Source organism: Alligator sinensis, unplaced genomic scaffold (assembly GCF_000455745.1).
Source record: "Alligator sinensis unplaced genomic scaffold, ASM45574v1 scaffold157_2, whole genome shotgun sequence".
Taxonomy (NCBI): domain Eukaryota; kingdom Metazoa; phylum Chordata; order Crocodylia; family Alligatoridae; genus Alligator; species Alligator sinensis.
This window is the reverse complement of record NW_005842107.1, coordinates 27,000-41,098: the sequence shown is the minus strand read 5'-3', so window position 1 is coordinate 41,098 and position 14,099 is coordinate 27,000. Positions and strand designations below refer to the sequence as shown.

The following is a 14,099-nucleotide window of genomic DNA, read 5'->3' as shown; positions in this document are numbered from 1 at the left end:
AAATATGCTAAGAAGCTGGGAGTCCCACAAAAGGATTGGCAGTACTCCAAATGGAAAAAAAAAAATCATGAACCATTGTTTTAAATTGGTTGCTTCTATGTTCTTCTGGGCTAGAGAGTGGAAGGATGTTTGTTATTTTACCAGTCTGTAAACTAAGGAAAATATCTGCGTCTTTGCTTTGTTATTTCATGTAGTGTGAGAGTCAGTCCTCCTTACATGAACAGCTTTATACATGGCACTAAGATCTACCTGAGAGGTTAGTTTGCAAAGACTTGTCTGTCAGCAGAGGTATTCAAAACAGTATTATTAGATTTGATTTATTTATAGCCAAGACATTGTTTCTAACATGCATTTTATTTATTTTGAAGTGAATTCAGTCCTGCTGGAAAACAGCAAAAAGACGACAAAGAGCAAATAGAAACATTTAATTAATCTTTTTATGGCAGAGGTTGCAAATCGCTGGCATTTTATGATGAATGTGCACGTAGGATGAAACAATTACAGAATGGGTTAAAGGTGCCCATAAACCCCCAGAATTATGGGTATTGCCTGGGTTCAAGCCCTCTTCGTGTTCTGAGCTGTTTGGAGATTGACGCGTCTAAACTTTCTTTGTGCAGAGCAGCTGCACAAAGGGAGGACAAATAGCCAGTCTTCTTTTCCAGACCATTCATCTAAAGGGGACCTAGGACAAGAGACATCTCAAATGTAAACTGCAGGGGCTGACCAGAAAAGAGGATGGGGGAAATGATGGAAACAGCATGAATTAGGCATTGTATGTCTGAGCTGCAAGAAAACCCTAGGAAAAAGATGCCTTGCCCATGTGCAACACGTCTCCCTCACAAGAGTTCACAGACAGAGCTGCAGTCAAAGTGGCACTAACTCCTCCTCAGCTATTTGCATTGGCAGGGAGTGCTGTAGGAATGGTACTCCTCCTCAGCTATTTGCATTGGCAGGGAGGGCTGTAGGAGTGGAAAATGGCCACACTTCCTGGTTCCGCCCAAGCACGTCCATCAACCTTTCACATCCAGCCATAATCTCTACTGCCCAAGTGAGAGCTTTTTACAGGTCTAAATGGACAGTGAGAAGAGGCATGCAACAGGTCGCAGTGGAGAGAAGCATAATGGCCATTACCCCTTAACTAACTCACTGGTCAAAGAAAACGAAGACTCGGGGCTTGCCTAACGCGATACGAGCAACTTGACTAGAAATTCCCCACGTAGACCTTAGCAAACTGACAACCGAAGATTTGCTACAAGGAAATTCATTTTCCCCAAACCACTTCTCTCCTTTTGGAACAGCCTCCTGTTAGTGGTTTCTCTCATGTACAGTTCTTAAAAAAATTCACATACAAATTTAAAAATAAATTGGGCATAACAGGCAGCTACAGTAACTTGTAATAGTTTCATATATCAAAAACACATTAGAGCAGATTTGCAAAAATTCATATGCAGCTCTAGCAGCAAAGGATTTGTGGTTACTGGCTGGCATCAAATTCTTATAATCCAAAAGCACTTCCTTCCCAAGTGTTTATATGCTAGCGATCCGAAACGTTTCAGACATTAGCTTTGGCTGGATAATGAAGGTTGATGGGGCCCTACAGTGTACTCTATGGTACAACAAAGCAAACACTTTTGTGTTCTGTGGCAAGATTCCTCTACCCAATTTGCTGGTAGCATTTTCCACTCCCATTCTACCATTCTTATCAAAAACCCATTAACTGCAGCTCTACACATACACAAAATGGTTCAAATCACCAATTATTTTCAACTTTTAAAAAAATTATTTTTTCCATTACATTCTACACAGCAGGTGGTTGAGCAACCTAGCTCAGAACCTCCTTCCCCATCGCACGCCATGTGCCAGAGATGGGCAACTTCAGTGACTTCTGCCCAAAGCCTTGAGCCTTCAGATTTATGCATCTGGCTCCCCTCATTTCCTGGCTAGAAGCTCAACTCCAGTTCTGGCTCCCCTAGTTTCAGCTCAGTGGATTGGGAGCTTGCACTGCAATGCTATCAGCTATCTTGTGGTGACAACTGGAAAGCAAGAGGCAGCTGCAACCAGTGCAACCAGATGCTCAGGGAAATGAAAAAAATAAAACCAAACACCAAGTGCTTGGTCATAGCAAAATGGCAAACTCTACACAGAATTCTGTGGCATTTTGGAAAGATACCAAGTTCCAGAGGTGCAGAATTTCAGAGTCCGCAGAAACGTGACCCATCTGAATGATCACAGATGAGAATGATTGTTTCAGGCTATGTGCAAGCTCAGGAAGATGTGGATTTAAACACACGGTTTCATTGCTAAAGTGATGTCTGTCTTCATTCTTTAACCCCTATGTCCAAAGACAACAGAAATACTGTAGGAGCAGTGGCTGAAAATGCAAGGTCTTTGGCCAAAAATCTGGGATTGTAAATACTTAATATAAAGCCAAATTCAGCCAAAAATGCCAAAGCCAATTGCACTATAAAAAGGAAGTCTCAAAATCACTTATTTTTAAAAGGGCCCAATCAAAAACAATGAATTCTTCTCCAGGGTGACTGGTGCCTGCTGAGTCGGGGGGGGCCGCGCACAATTTGTGGTTGGGCCCAAAGCCCATATCCACTCTTATACTTCTGTGCAGCAGCTTAGTGCCCCCCGCCCCCCCTCAAATATGCTGCCGGCCCGCACGGCAAACAAACTGCTCCGTCCTGAGCAGTGCCAAGTCAGGGGCCAATATCGGGGGGGGCACATGCCTCCTCCCCCCTTCCCCCCCCCCAGTATCCCCTCTACTAGTCACCTGTGATTCTTTTATTCTGTTCAATGAACTTTGGATCAGGCCTTCAAATTAATTGCATAACCAAGATGTTGTATTTACCCAAATCCAAGATGATTCTGAATTACACCCCCAAATAATTAGGTTCTTGACGTGGAAAATTTAAGGGGGGGGATGCCACCTGCCTACCCCCACTCCATCACTTGACCCCCTGATCCCTGCTGCCTGCCCCCCACCGGAAGTTGTCCCCAGCACCATCAAAAGCCTCCTCTTGTGCCATCTTCCCCCCTTTGCCCCCTGTGACCCCCCCAGACCCTGCTGCTTACTTTCCCAATGCAGCTCCAGACCCTGCTCTGGCCTGGGACAGGGAGCAAGACAAGCATGTGCTGCTGCTGGTCTCAGCCTAGCCGTGGAGCAGTTGTTGCAGTGGTGACAGCTTCATTCCAGCCCAGGCTGGGGCCAGAACCACCACATACTTCCTGCTCCCTGCCCTAAACCAGAGCGGGGCTCCAGAGCTGCAATGGGCAGGCTAGTGGTTGCGGGGAGAAAAGGGAGCAGTGGCAGCAGGAGGCAGAAGCTGCAGCTCTGATCTGACCCCGGGTTGGGGTTGGAGAAAACTGTTACCACCCACTTGTACTCAAATCTAAGATGGGGCTCCCCCCCCCCACCCTGCCTCGATGTTGACTGGAGAAGGGAGGGAAGGAATACCTCATCTTGGATTTGCATAACTGGTAAAGAGGCACAATTAAGTATATATGAGGTTCTTCCATTTACCTTGCAGGATCATGTGGAATAAATGAATACTGTTTTAAGTCTCACTCAGAGGACATTGAGCAGGAACTAAAACAAGTATGAATTAAACAGAAGCTATGGATCTATAGATTTTACCCAACACTCCTAACCTAACATGGAATTCCCTTGTTTTCTAGTACAACATTATATAAATACTATTAAACCAGTTTAACATAAATTCTGATATATAATTAAATATCTGTAAAACATTCCAACAGATCTGTAGCAATGAATCACGGTCCTAAATTAATGGGAACTGCCATTGCTAAATAACATAGTACAAATAAGACAGGGATGACTCACTCTGCACAGCAAACAGCAGAGAGGAGCAGCACGCTTTCAACATTGTGTTACACCACCCCAACAGATTTTCCACCATAGATGCTGGTTGTAAATCAGCTTCCAGGTCTCTAATGTCCTGTCATCAGCTTTCTCCCAGCCTTTCCCCAAGAATCTCCCACTTACCCCAATTCTTCTTTTCTAATATTTCCCTAAATACTCAGTTTGGCACCACCCTTTGAGAACCACTGATGTGTCTTTCAGAGACACTGGAAAAAAAAAAAATCACAACAGTTTTTAAAAAAGTCACTAATTCAAGCTGTCATAATTTGATGGCTATGTTAATTACTCTCTCACATTTAGTGTGAATAGAGCACTGATTACAATTTTTAAAACTGCATTTAATGGAGCAGCTCTCAAAGTCTTACTAACAAGTTGAGGGTTTTAACCCTCAATTGTCATTGACTCTATTACAATTTGAACACTGACTATTGATTAGTTTTATTACTCTTTAAAACATGACATTGCAACTGAACACAGCAGTAGTGCGATGCTTTTTAAAAGCTAGCCTTCGGAGGAGGTAAAACAAAGAATCTTCTGCATTAAAGTTATATATACAAGAAGGCGGCTGTTTATTTGCTTTACTTGTCTAATGTGGAAAAAGTGTAAGGCTGCAAGTATTAAGAGCCACTGGCACTCCTGCCTGCTCTCAAACACAATCTACATGCTGCCTAAGTTCAACCATATCCTCTTGTTGGAGATAATTTTGATTTAAAAAAAAAACAAAACTGGCTCAAATATCTCCCCAGACACAGCTGTTCCTAATCACTTCCCCTTTGAATTCCTCAGCCCACTAGATAGATGTCCTTCCTTGAGAGAAACACTCCCCCAAACCTTTGATCTGGCTGGGATTATGAACCACCTGCCTGAGAAAGTCAGCAGATGGATTCAGCACGCTTGGGCCATATTGGGGAATGGTCCCTGCATGAGCTTTTCAAGACAAAAATAAGCCCATTTATAAAATGCATTTTGCCTTCTAAAAGGGAAAAATACCACACCCAAAGGGGAGACTTTTCGAAGGCACCAAACTCCCAATGACCTTCAATGGGAGTCTGGCCTCTCACCTCCCTGGCACCCTGGACACCGTGCCTAAACACAACCTTTTCATGAAACAGCACACAAATTACTAAAGAAACATCTTGCAAAGGTAGACTATAAGAATTGAGAATTAAAGCATCCCTACCTAGAGCTCCATGTGAACAAAATCCATGAAGAGCCAACTTCCCAGAAAAGGTCGTGTAATACAACTAGGCCGATTTCCTTTCAAAGTCATCTGTTCCCAGGGGCTAAATTTTACTCACCTTACAGACACGTCAACAGGATTTTAGTATGATAGAGAGAAGCAGAATTTAGTTCTCTGTGGAGAACAAGTACTTTGTTCCTTTTTGTCTCTATTAATATATACATATTTACTAGGCTCATTTGATGTATGCAGCTGAAAAATTACAAGGGAAAAAAAAAGTAATGCAGTGTTTCAAGTGCTATTTCAAAGCGGAAAATAGAGCTCACATTACTCAATTTAATTTTACTTTTATTTAAATAATTCATAAAATCAAGTTACATAATCACAACAAACATTTAAAAAAATAAATCTGTCCCATTTCAGTAGTTTGGAACATGTAGTTGAAATGAAAAATTATATTCTGTATTAAGAATCACTAATTAGTATACCAAGTCAGACACATCATTTAACCCTTAGGATTCCAAAATACATTTCTATATACAAGAGCTTGTAGTAATACTCTAAATTTCCACAAATTTAGGACATTTCATAGGTCTAGAGAGTTATCAAACTAGTTTTATTAATCCAAAATTTAGATATTTTTAAATCAAGATTTAAGAGCAACGTTACAAGACCCAACACAAAAATAAAGTGTAATTTTTAAACAATATTTTAAGATGACATTTAATTCAAATTCTTCCCTGCAATAATTTGAGCTCAAACTGCAAACTTCAAAAACAAGTGAAACGGACTGAAAACAAAAAATGACAGTTTTCTAATGCTTCCCCAAAGTTGAGTGCTATTTTTTTCTTTAAAGCAGCGCTAGGATGACAAGCTAATTTAACTTTTTGATTATGAAAATGGAAAGAATAGGAAAGCATTAACAAAAAAATTATGCACAAGATAAAAATTAAACAGAACATCTGAGTATTATGATTGGCGTTACAATTTCTAATTAAAATAACACCTTTAGTGCTCCAAGAAACAGAAGTACATGATGCCTATTAGCTTCAGTTGACATATCCTTAGAGGAAAGAGAGGAAAGGCAGATCATTCTGGCATGCAGTGCACTAGATACCTTTTCGTCTCTACTAGGAAATCAGATGGCAAAGCAGGAAAACAAATACACAGAAAGTTGAAAGCAGTCAATTAAATGTTCACCATTAGCAAGTGGCTAATTATACAAATGGGAACATTAATTAAAGAAGCAGAAGGATTCTAGAACAGAAGAACTATGGCTGATAAGCAAACAGTGGGCATGTGATCTTGAGCAACAGATTTTTTTTGTATAAAAACAAGTATTCAAAGAAGGTAAAACAGAAACATCAGAACTAACATTGCCTGTCTAAGCTAAACCAGGAGAAGCTAGCTCAAACGTACTCTCTAGATTACGCTGCAAACTAAAAGTCCAAAAGTAGGATAACATTGACATGTAGTTTCTTTGTGAACTGAAGAGTAAGACATTATGTACGTGGAAACTCGGGAAATGTCTGCATTTACAATTGGTACATACACGCATTATAAAAGGGCCAGACCCTGCAAAAAAAACCTCATGTGCATAACACATGAGTCACTTGAGGAGTCCACTGGAGTCGAGCACTGGAAAGGAAATAGCCACAAGACCACTTCCCATGGTTTGGAACTACTCCCATGAAGTAAGTTTCACATGCCAAGAGTTTGCAGGATCAGGCCCAAATTGTTAAATAATAAAATATACATAATCTTGCTCTCTTATCATTTCATACATACTTAACATGGAGTTAATGAAAAATAGATTATAAAATTCTTAAAAATCTGGATTTTAAAAGCACAGTCCTCTACCACAAACCACATTAATACATTCTGGAAATACAGCCCACTTTGAATACGTACAAATGGCACTATAAAATGGATCTTGAGACCAAGTGGTTGGATTATCTAAACAGAATTCCCAGTGATGGCATTCCTCAACTAGCACTTGTCGCTCACAGCATCTTTCAATGTGCCCAATTCGAATGGATTGTGTGTTTTGAGAATATGCATTACATTTGAAATGAAAGCATTTTCAAGCACATGATAATTATGTCCTGACAACATTAGACCAAAACTTTTCATCATCTATTTCCCTATGGTTGGAAATGTCATTAAAACTCTCAAAACTTTTTAGGGGAAAAAGTCCAGACTAGTTTTTCAAAAAATACATTTTTGAAATACCCAAGTTTAAAATTTGGCACTATCAATTGGGGGGGGGGGGGTGTAATACTTTGAAAACTTCTCGTCCAACCCTCTACTCTTGTCCAGAGTTTCTTTGAACCGGAAGCAGATGCTAAACTCTTATCTTCCAACTTCTGTTTTTCAAGTAACAGTACTATTATTACTAAGAACAGTAATATTAGGCATTTGGAATTATCACCAGAAGGGGTAGAGGAGGGAAGATGTAGAAAAGAGCCCTAATATACTTTGTGTTTCTTCCTGAAAGAACATTAATACATCTTTATTCTCTGAATATGTAATTGCAGTTTCTAGTTTGTGGAAGGCTTCTGCAAGAAGCTGTGCATCCTCCATTCCCCCTGACAGAAAACATGAGCAGAGTCCTCCACACCTTGCAGGATCAGGTGCTTCCAGGCAGGCCTATAATGACTTTTGCTGGTATGCCTGAGACCAGTTCCTTCAATTAACCCGTATCAGCCAAAGGTCTTTTTGTCACTATAGCAGAGTTTACCACTAGGACTTCTGTTGGCATAACTACGGCAACCACGGGTGTGTTTTCTTTCACCCTCCTCACTAATGAAACATAACCCTGGGATTCCTGGTATTAGAAGGCTGCCTTGGCTGTTGTCCCAGAATAGATACTTGGATACTGCAGTTTCTGTCGTCACATGATTCCTTTGACAATATGACAACTATATATGAACAATGTCAAAGAAAACATTTTATATAAAGGAGATCACTATGATTCTTCAAAGATGTAATGGCTTTATAAACAAGTTCTGATCATTTTGAGGGTGTTGCCAATGAGCGAGTCTAGTGGAAAAATTGAGGAAGACATTCCTCCCCCCCTTCACTGTTTATATTTGTTTCAGCTTGTTTAAACAGGACCAAAGTTAAGGCTGTTTGGGAACTGGCTCTGTGCAGAGAGGCCCTGACTAAGCCTGGAAGAGAGAAGGAGGCATGCCTTTTGGTGATAGCTTCAGATCCTTTTATTACTGGGCTATAGGAAGTCGTTTTTAAAGGCAGTGTTAGCTGGAGAAACAAAAGGCCTTAGCATAACAAAAAGCTGCTGCTGCTTTGGGAAAGTAATTCTGTGACACGTAAATAACAAGAATATAATTACTTGCCTTTTAGGTGGAAGTGGTGTTAGTTGATTTTTTTTTTTTTTTTTTACTGGACAGAAAGAGTTGATGCACATTTAGAAGGGTCAACTATATGAAAGCCAAGTAAAAATCACGGAAGTTACCTTCATAATTCTGTCATGAGAATCATTTTTAAATATCTGTAAGTGTTACTGGGTCAGTGAGGTTATGAGATTTTGAGAAAGATGCTATTTTCCCCTGGGAGAGAAATAAATTAAGGAATTGACTGGTTCACCAAGTTGGAAAGAAAATTAACCCTTGAGAGTAAATTAGACAGTCATTTCAATTTTAGACTGAAAACAAAACCAAGTGTCAGCAACTCTGTTTCTGTCACTGAAATGTTACTGCTCCCAAACCTATGATCTCCTCATCCCATTCCCAAATGGGGGTTGACTGTTTACTATTCTAGCTTTAGTAAATATAATCTAAGACAGCTGATAGCAAAAGAAACATGGCTGGACTTTTCCCCATTTGTCATTTCCCCTTTGAAGTTTATTGCCCACATTCTGCGCTCTCTGAAGCTTGGCTAATGACAGAAGCAGTCTTACAAATTCAACCTACGCTGCCCTTAGTGAATCGAGCACTCAGGTTTCCCATGCTGTTTATGAGTATACTTAAATTTATGCACATGCAACAAACTAGTAGTGTGTGATACATAAAAATCAAGAGAACAGAGTCATATTCTCGGCTGTCAGCTCAAGTAAAATGACAGGACAAAAACGGAGGAGAGGAATAAAGAAGTTCCAGTTGAATGTGAGTGCTGTAAACCACATAAATATAGCAGCCTCTAACTACTGATTCATGAGATTTTAGGGCACTGATTAAAGCTTTATTCTTTCTATTATCCCTAACTGGAGGCACTCTAAATACGTTTGTGCGCTAGACTGTTTATCATCCCAACTGTCAGTTAAACCTTTACAAGGATTTCAGCAACATAATAGGAACCAGTTGCACAAGCAGCACTCGTTGTACATTTGACTAATACATAAAAATTTTCTGTCTTCTTGTAATAACTGTGCAACACACGGGGCATTTAACAACTACTTCAGCGCATTCCTTGCAAGCAACCAGGTGGCCACAGGGAATAAGAACTACAGAGATGTTTTTATCCATACAGATTTTACAAAGCTTTTCCTCCTGTAAACGTCTTAACTTCTCTTCCACACTAAGATCTAAGGAAAAGGGAAATACAGAGAATGAGTTAGCATACTTCATAACAGCAGCTGATCTCAAGGCTCTCTGCCCTATAAAACAATGTGTTTTGATACAGCAGAGCTAGATCATCCCCCCTGCTCCTCCCCCACCACATAGGAGGCAGCAAACTAATATGCAATTTAGCAACTCCTCACCGACACTGCCTCCCAACACCCATTATGTCTCCCAGAGCTGTGCAAGCAGGAGTTAACTCTCCAGACATGCTGCTCTAGAATATCCAGAGGCCAGGAAGTGCATAATTCGCTCTCAAAAAAGTCACTGACTTCCCACTGGCAACTGCCCTCAAACTTTTGTTGTTATCGTGGACGATGTAAGAGGGAGTTCTCAGCACAGGAGAAAGCTGACTGAATGAAGTGCTATGCACAAATAAGAAAAAAGGCTGAACTCAAATTCAGAAAACAAAAGAGTAGTGTTGAAGACACGAATACTATCACACCTGCCCACCAAAAATATACATAGATAAGTGATGTCAGGTGTTGACTGAAATATTGATTCAAATGATTTTTTTTTAAAAGAATCCCATGAAAACAGATTATTTTAATGTGGTAAGTAGCCACTTCTGAGCACAGAAGTATTAATCAAAGTCTTACTGCAGAACAAACCAATCTCATGTTAATTCAGTTCTATACCATTCAATTGAACTGTGCCTTACTTGACAAAAAAAATTGCTTCTTTCTAAAGTGCTGCTACCACATGTGGAAAGAATGCCTCATAATCACCCATAAATATGCATTACAATCCTTTGTAACCCTCTTTAAAACTCCCCTTTTCCATGATATGCTGGTACGCTGAGATCATTGCATATCAGGTCAACCAGAAGTGCGCCTCTTCTGTTTCTCTGTATTTATCTGCAGTCTTGTTGTAGACTATAAAAACTCTTTGGAGTAGGTGGTTTTCTTTTCATTACAACTGCAGAGTATCCAGCACAGAATCCTGAATACTGTTTTGCTTTACATGTACTACCATAAAAAAAACAACACAACACCTCCTGCCTCTCATACTCCAGGAAGCAAAATGTTCTTATATGACAGAACAAGGAGCAATGGTCTCAAGTTGCAGCAAGTGAAGTTTAGGTTGGATATTAGGAAAAACTCTCACCAGGAGGGTGGTGAAACACTGGAATGGGTTACCTAGAGAGGTGGTGCAATCTCCATCCCTGGAGGTTTTTAAGACCTGACTCGACAAAGCCTTGGCTGGGATGATCTAGTTGGGGCTGGTCCTGCTTTGAGCAGGGGGTTGGACTAAATATGACCTCCTGAGGTCCCTTCCAACCCTCATTGTCTATGATTCTATATAACCCATTACAAAAAAGCTTTATAATGGAAAGATCAGAGGAAACAAAAGTTTCTTTTTATTTCATTGTGTGTTTTCAATGGACATTTGACAGTACTCTGTGTAGTCCGTTTCCTGGCACAGTTTATTCCATGGCTTCTTCTGTAAATAGTCATTTCACCATTTACTAAGAGAGAGAATTATTTAGCCACAGAAAGGTAATAATGTTTTTTAGGGGGTGGGACGAGACAGGGGAAAACACAACACCACAAAAGTTGGCAGGGCAACTCAGGATCTGGGGGTAAAAGTTGAAAATACTTTTAAACAAAATTTTTGGAAGTGGTTAGATTTCAAATAGACAATGCCTCTGAAAACTCAGAACTGCAGATTATAAAACCTCTCTAAGTTATCGCAGAGTCAGAGTTGTGTGCCTGTTTTGTAGTATAAAGCAGAACATGCTTGCGAGTAACTGTCTGAGAGAATATTTTAAAAATACTTGGTTTTAAGTGATCTGCATACATCACTACTTTATTAAATTCTCTCAAAATTACATATATTATATGCCTGTTCTTTCTGGAAAGCAAGACAGAAGTTAAAGGTGGCAACAGTAATACACCAATAGGATTTTTTTTCATACAGTACTAAGCAGTTTTCATAAATGTTTTGCCTTTTAAAATGTTCACCTTTAATCAGTGGGTTCTCACTGGATCCTTCTTGTGCATTTGCTTTCTGAGCATTTATTAAGTCTGCGACCAAAACCTCAACAGAGGTATAGTTTTCTCCAGATGTCTGCAGTTTCTTCTCTATAATGTTCTTAATCTCAGACAAATTGAAACCCATACGCATTGCATTCTGTACCAAATGACTCTGTAAAAATTCATCTGCAATGACAGTTGAAGGAGAAAACAATTTAACCAAGGGCAAATTGGCAGTACTTGGCAGTATTCACTAGAGAGTCCTTTTCAGTTAAAACAGTTACCCAAAAATTAGTAAATTCAAACTCTGACTAGTAACCATCCAGCTAACCTTGTGGAAGACAAAACATGAAACAAGGAGGCCTCAGAGATCTGCTTTACTATTAACTCTTCCTTCAGCCCTTCTGACTGATATTACAGTCCTAGATTAACCCCTGAGATCACAAGTTAATCAACCTTTCTGTTGCATCTTTTCCAAGAAAACAGTTGCTTCAAACAACGTATTTCTACACTTAAAGCCAAATTATTGCATGACTCTTCATAAATCCCTAAGCACAAATTAATGGTGAATTTATTTTCTTTCATTTTAGATTATATAAAAACCACCTATATGCAGCCCAAGTAACATCCTGATTATTTAAAAACTGAAAACCAAAATGCAGTACAACCAAGAGTACTGTAGTGCTATCTGCTTCAGGCCTCAATCTTCATAAACAAATGATTTCAGGAAATTATTTTCAGCCATTATTTTTCTCTCCTCTCCCTCAATGGAAACTTCTGTATAGCTATACTAGCAGCGCAGCTGCTATTTCCCCTTGTTCTGAATAAATTTAGGAGTCATCCAACTCCTCTTTCCTTGATGAGGCTGCTTACAGAGCCAAGCTCTCTCTCAAAGAATGCATAAAAAAACATATGCTTTTATTTAGAAAAAACAATACCTTCCGTAAGTGATGTCTTTTCAGCAGCTTCTATCTAAAAGAGAAAGATAAACACAGATGAGAGAATTTCAAGAAAGGAATTTCAAGGAAGGTTAAATACACGAAAAGGGCGGTGGTTTGTTCATCGTGCTAAACAGGGCTGCGGACCTACGATTCATTTCAGATTCAGCAGGGATCAGCGCTGTCATTATTCATCCTTCACATGACTTTGCAAACAATTCCATCTCTACCTCACAGTAAACCATATGTACCTGATCTTTACCCCACAATCAAGGCATTGCTAAAGTAATATTCAGTCTGTTCAAAGACAATTTTCACAGTTCCCAATATTGACAGGAAACAAAAGTTTTAGGTTACACTTAAATATCAGTAAAGCCCATTTCAAACTATCAAATCCCAGCTGTAAAACAGCTAATTTTTTTTTGAATGCAATATATTATTTAATTGGCGAGTGCAATCCTATACATGATAAAGGACGATACTATCTGTGCACCCCAGTCTAACCATACTGTCAAGATTTCAACACAGACAGGCCCTCAGGGACTTAGCACTCCCAGACTAAATATTCTGTTATGCAACTGAAATACAACTGAATCACTTACATTTTGGGTTGCTTATGAAAGTTATGTGGAAATTGCTTTCAGTCACTAGATTTCATAGACATTAGAAATCTAGATCATTAGAAGGGACCTTGCAAGATCACTGGGTCCAGGCCCCCTGCCCAAAGGGCAGGGAGTCAGCTAGGGTCAGATCACCCCAGCAAGATGAGTACATTCTGTATTCACATGATAAAAAGCAACTTCACAAAGATTTTAAAAATATACTCTGCTCTGCAGTTAACATTTTTTAATTTATTTCTCCATCAAAATCACACAAAAAAAAAAGTAGCTGGTGAAAAAAGACAACTTACTGTGGAATCCCTCTGTGTACGTGTTAAGTGAACTTTATTTACAAATTCTTGCCCCTTCTCTTCCAGCAGATATTTGCATCTATTTTCAAACAGAATTTTAGTTACAAAAATAAAAAAACCTTACGCAAGCAGAAAAATAGCTGAATGCATACAAATTTCAAAAGGTTTTGTATGATTCTGGTGCAAGCAGTGCTTCTGCTCTTGGAGTCCCCTCTCAAAGAACTGCATCGCCAATAGTATCATTTAAACATTTTTAAAAAACATTGCAAGCAAAAAGAAGTTACGCTCTTCAGCAATGCATTTTTGACAGTCTTAGGTCCAGAAACCAAAAATATTTTTCAGTCACAACAGGAAGCAATTGATTTGTTATACAAGTTGTAAAGAATTAAATGAAGATTCTATTCTTTTAACCAGGCAGTAAGTAATGACTTGGTCAGATAATAATATTCCTTACCTTTTTTCTTTCTTTTTTTTTTTTTTTTTTTTTTAAATACCTTCAAAACCAGCTCAAGCCTCTGGGTATAGTTCATCCCTACTGGAAGATAGAGACAGAATACTGAGTGGTCTTTATAATCATTTTCTGGGTCCTGATTTTTTAGCTGCCTCTTTTTTTAAAGGGTTCAGGAGGAATG

At 39.3% G+C, this 14,099-nt stretch overlaps 1 protein-coding gene across 1 annotated transcript in view; it reads right to left on the bottom strand.

Annotated features, from left to right (window-relative positions):
- Positions 1 to 7,002: 7,002 nt before the first annotated feature.
- XIAP (X-linked inhibitor of apoptosis) overlaps positions 7,003 to 14,099 on the bottom strand; it is a gene marked incomplete at its 5' end in the record, with an annotated part of 26,535 nt that continues 19,438 nt past the window's right edge. Inside the window, 4 exons of the mRNA XM_014520342.2 lie at positions 7,003 to 9,609; positions 11,608 to 11,805; positions 12,558 to 12,591; positions 13,468 to 13,546. Of these exons, the coding sequence (XP_014375828.2) occupies positions 9,416 to 9,609; positions 11,608 to 11,805; positions 12,558 to 12,591; positions 13,468 to 13,546 (505 nt within the window). The remainder of the gene's footprint in view (positions 9,610 to 11,607; positions 11,806 to 12,557; positions 12,592 to 13,467; positions 13,547 to 14,099) is intronic.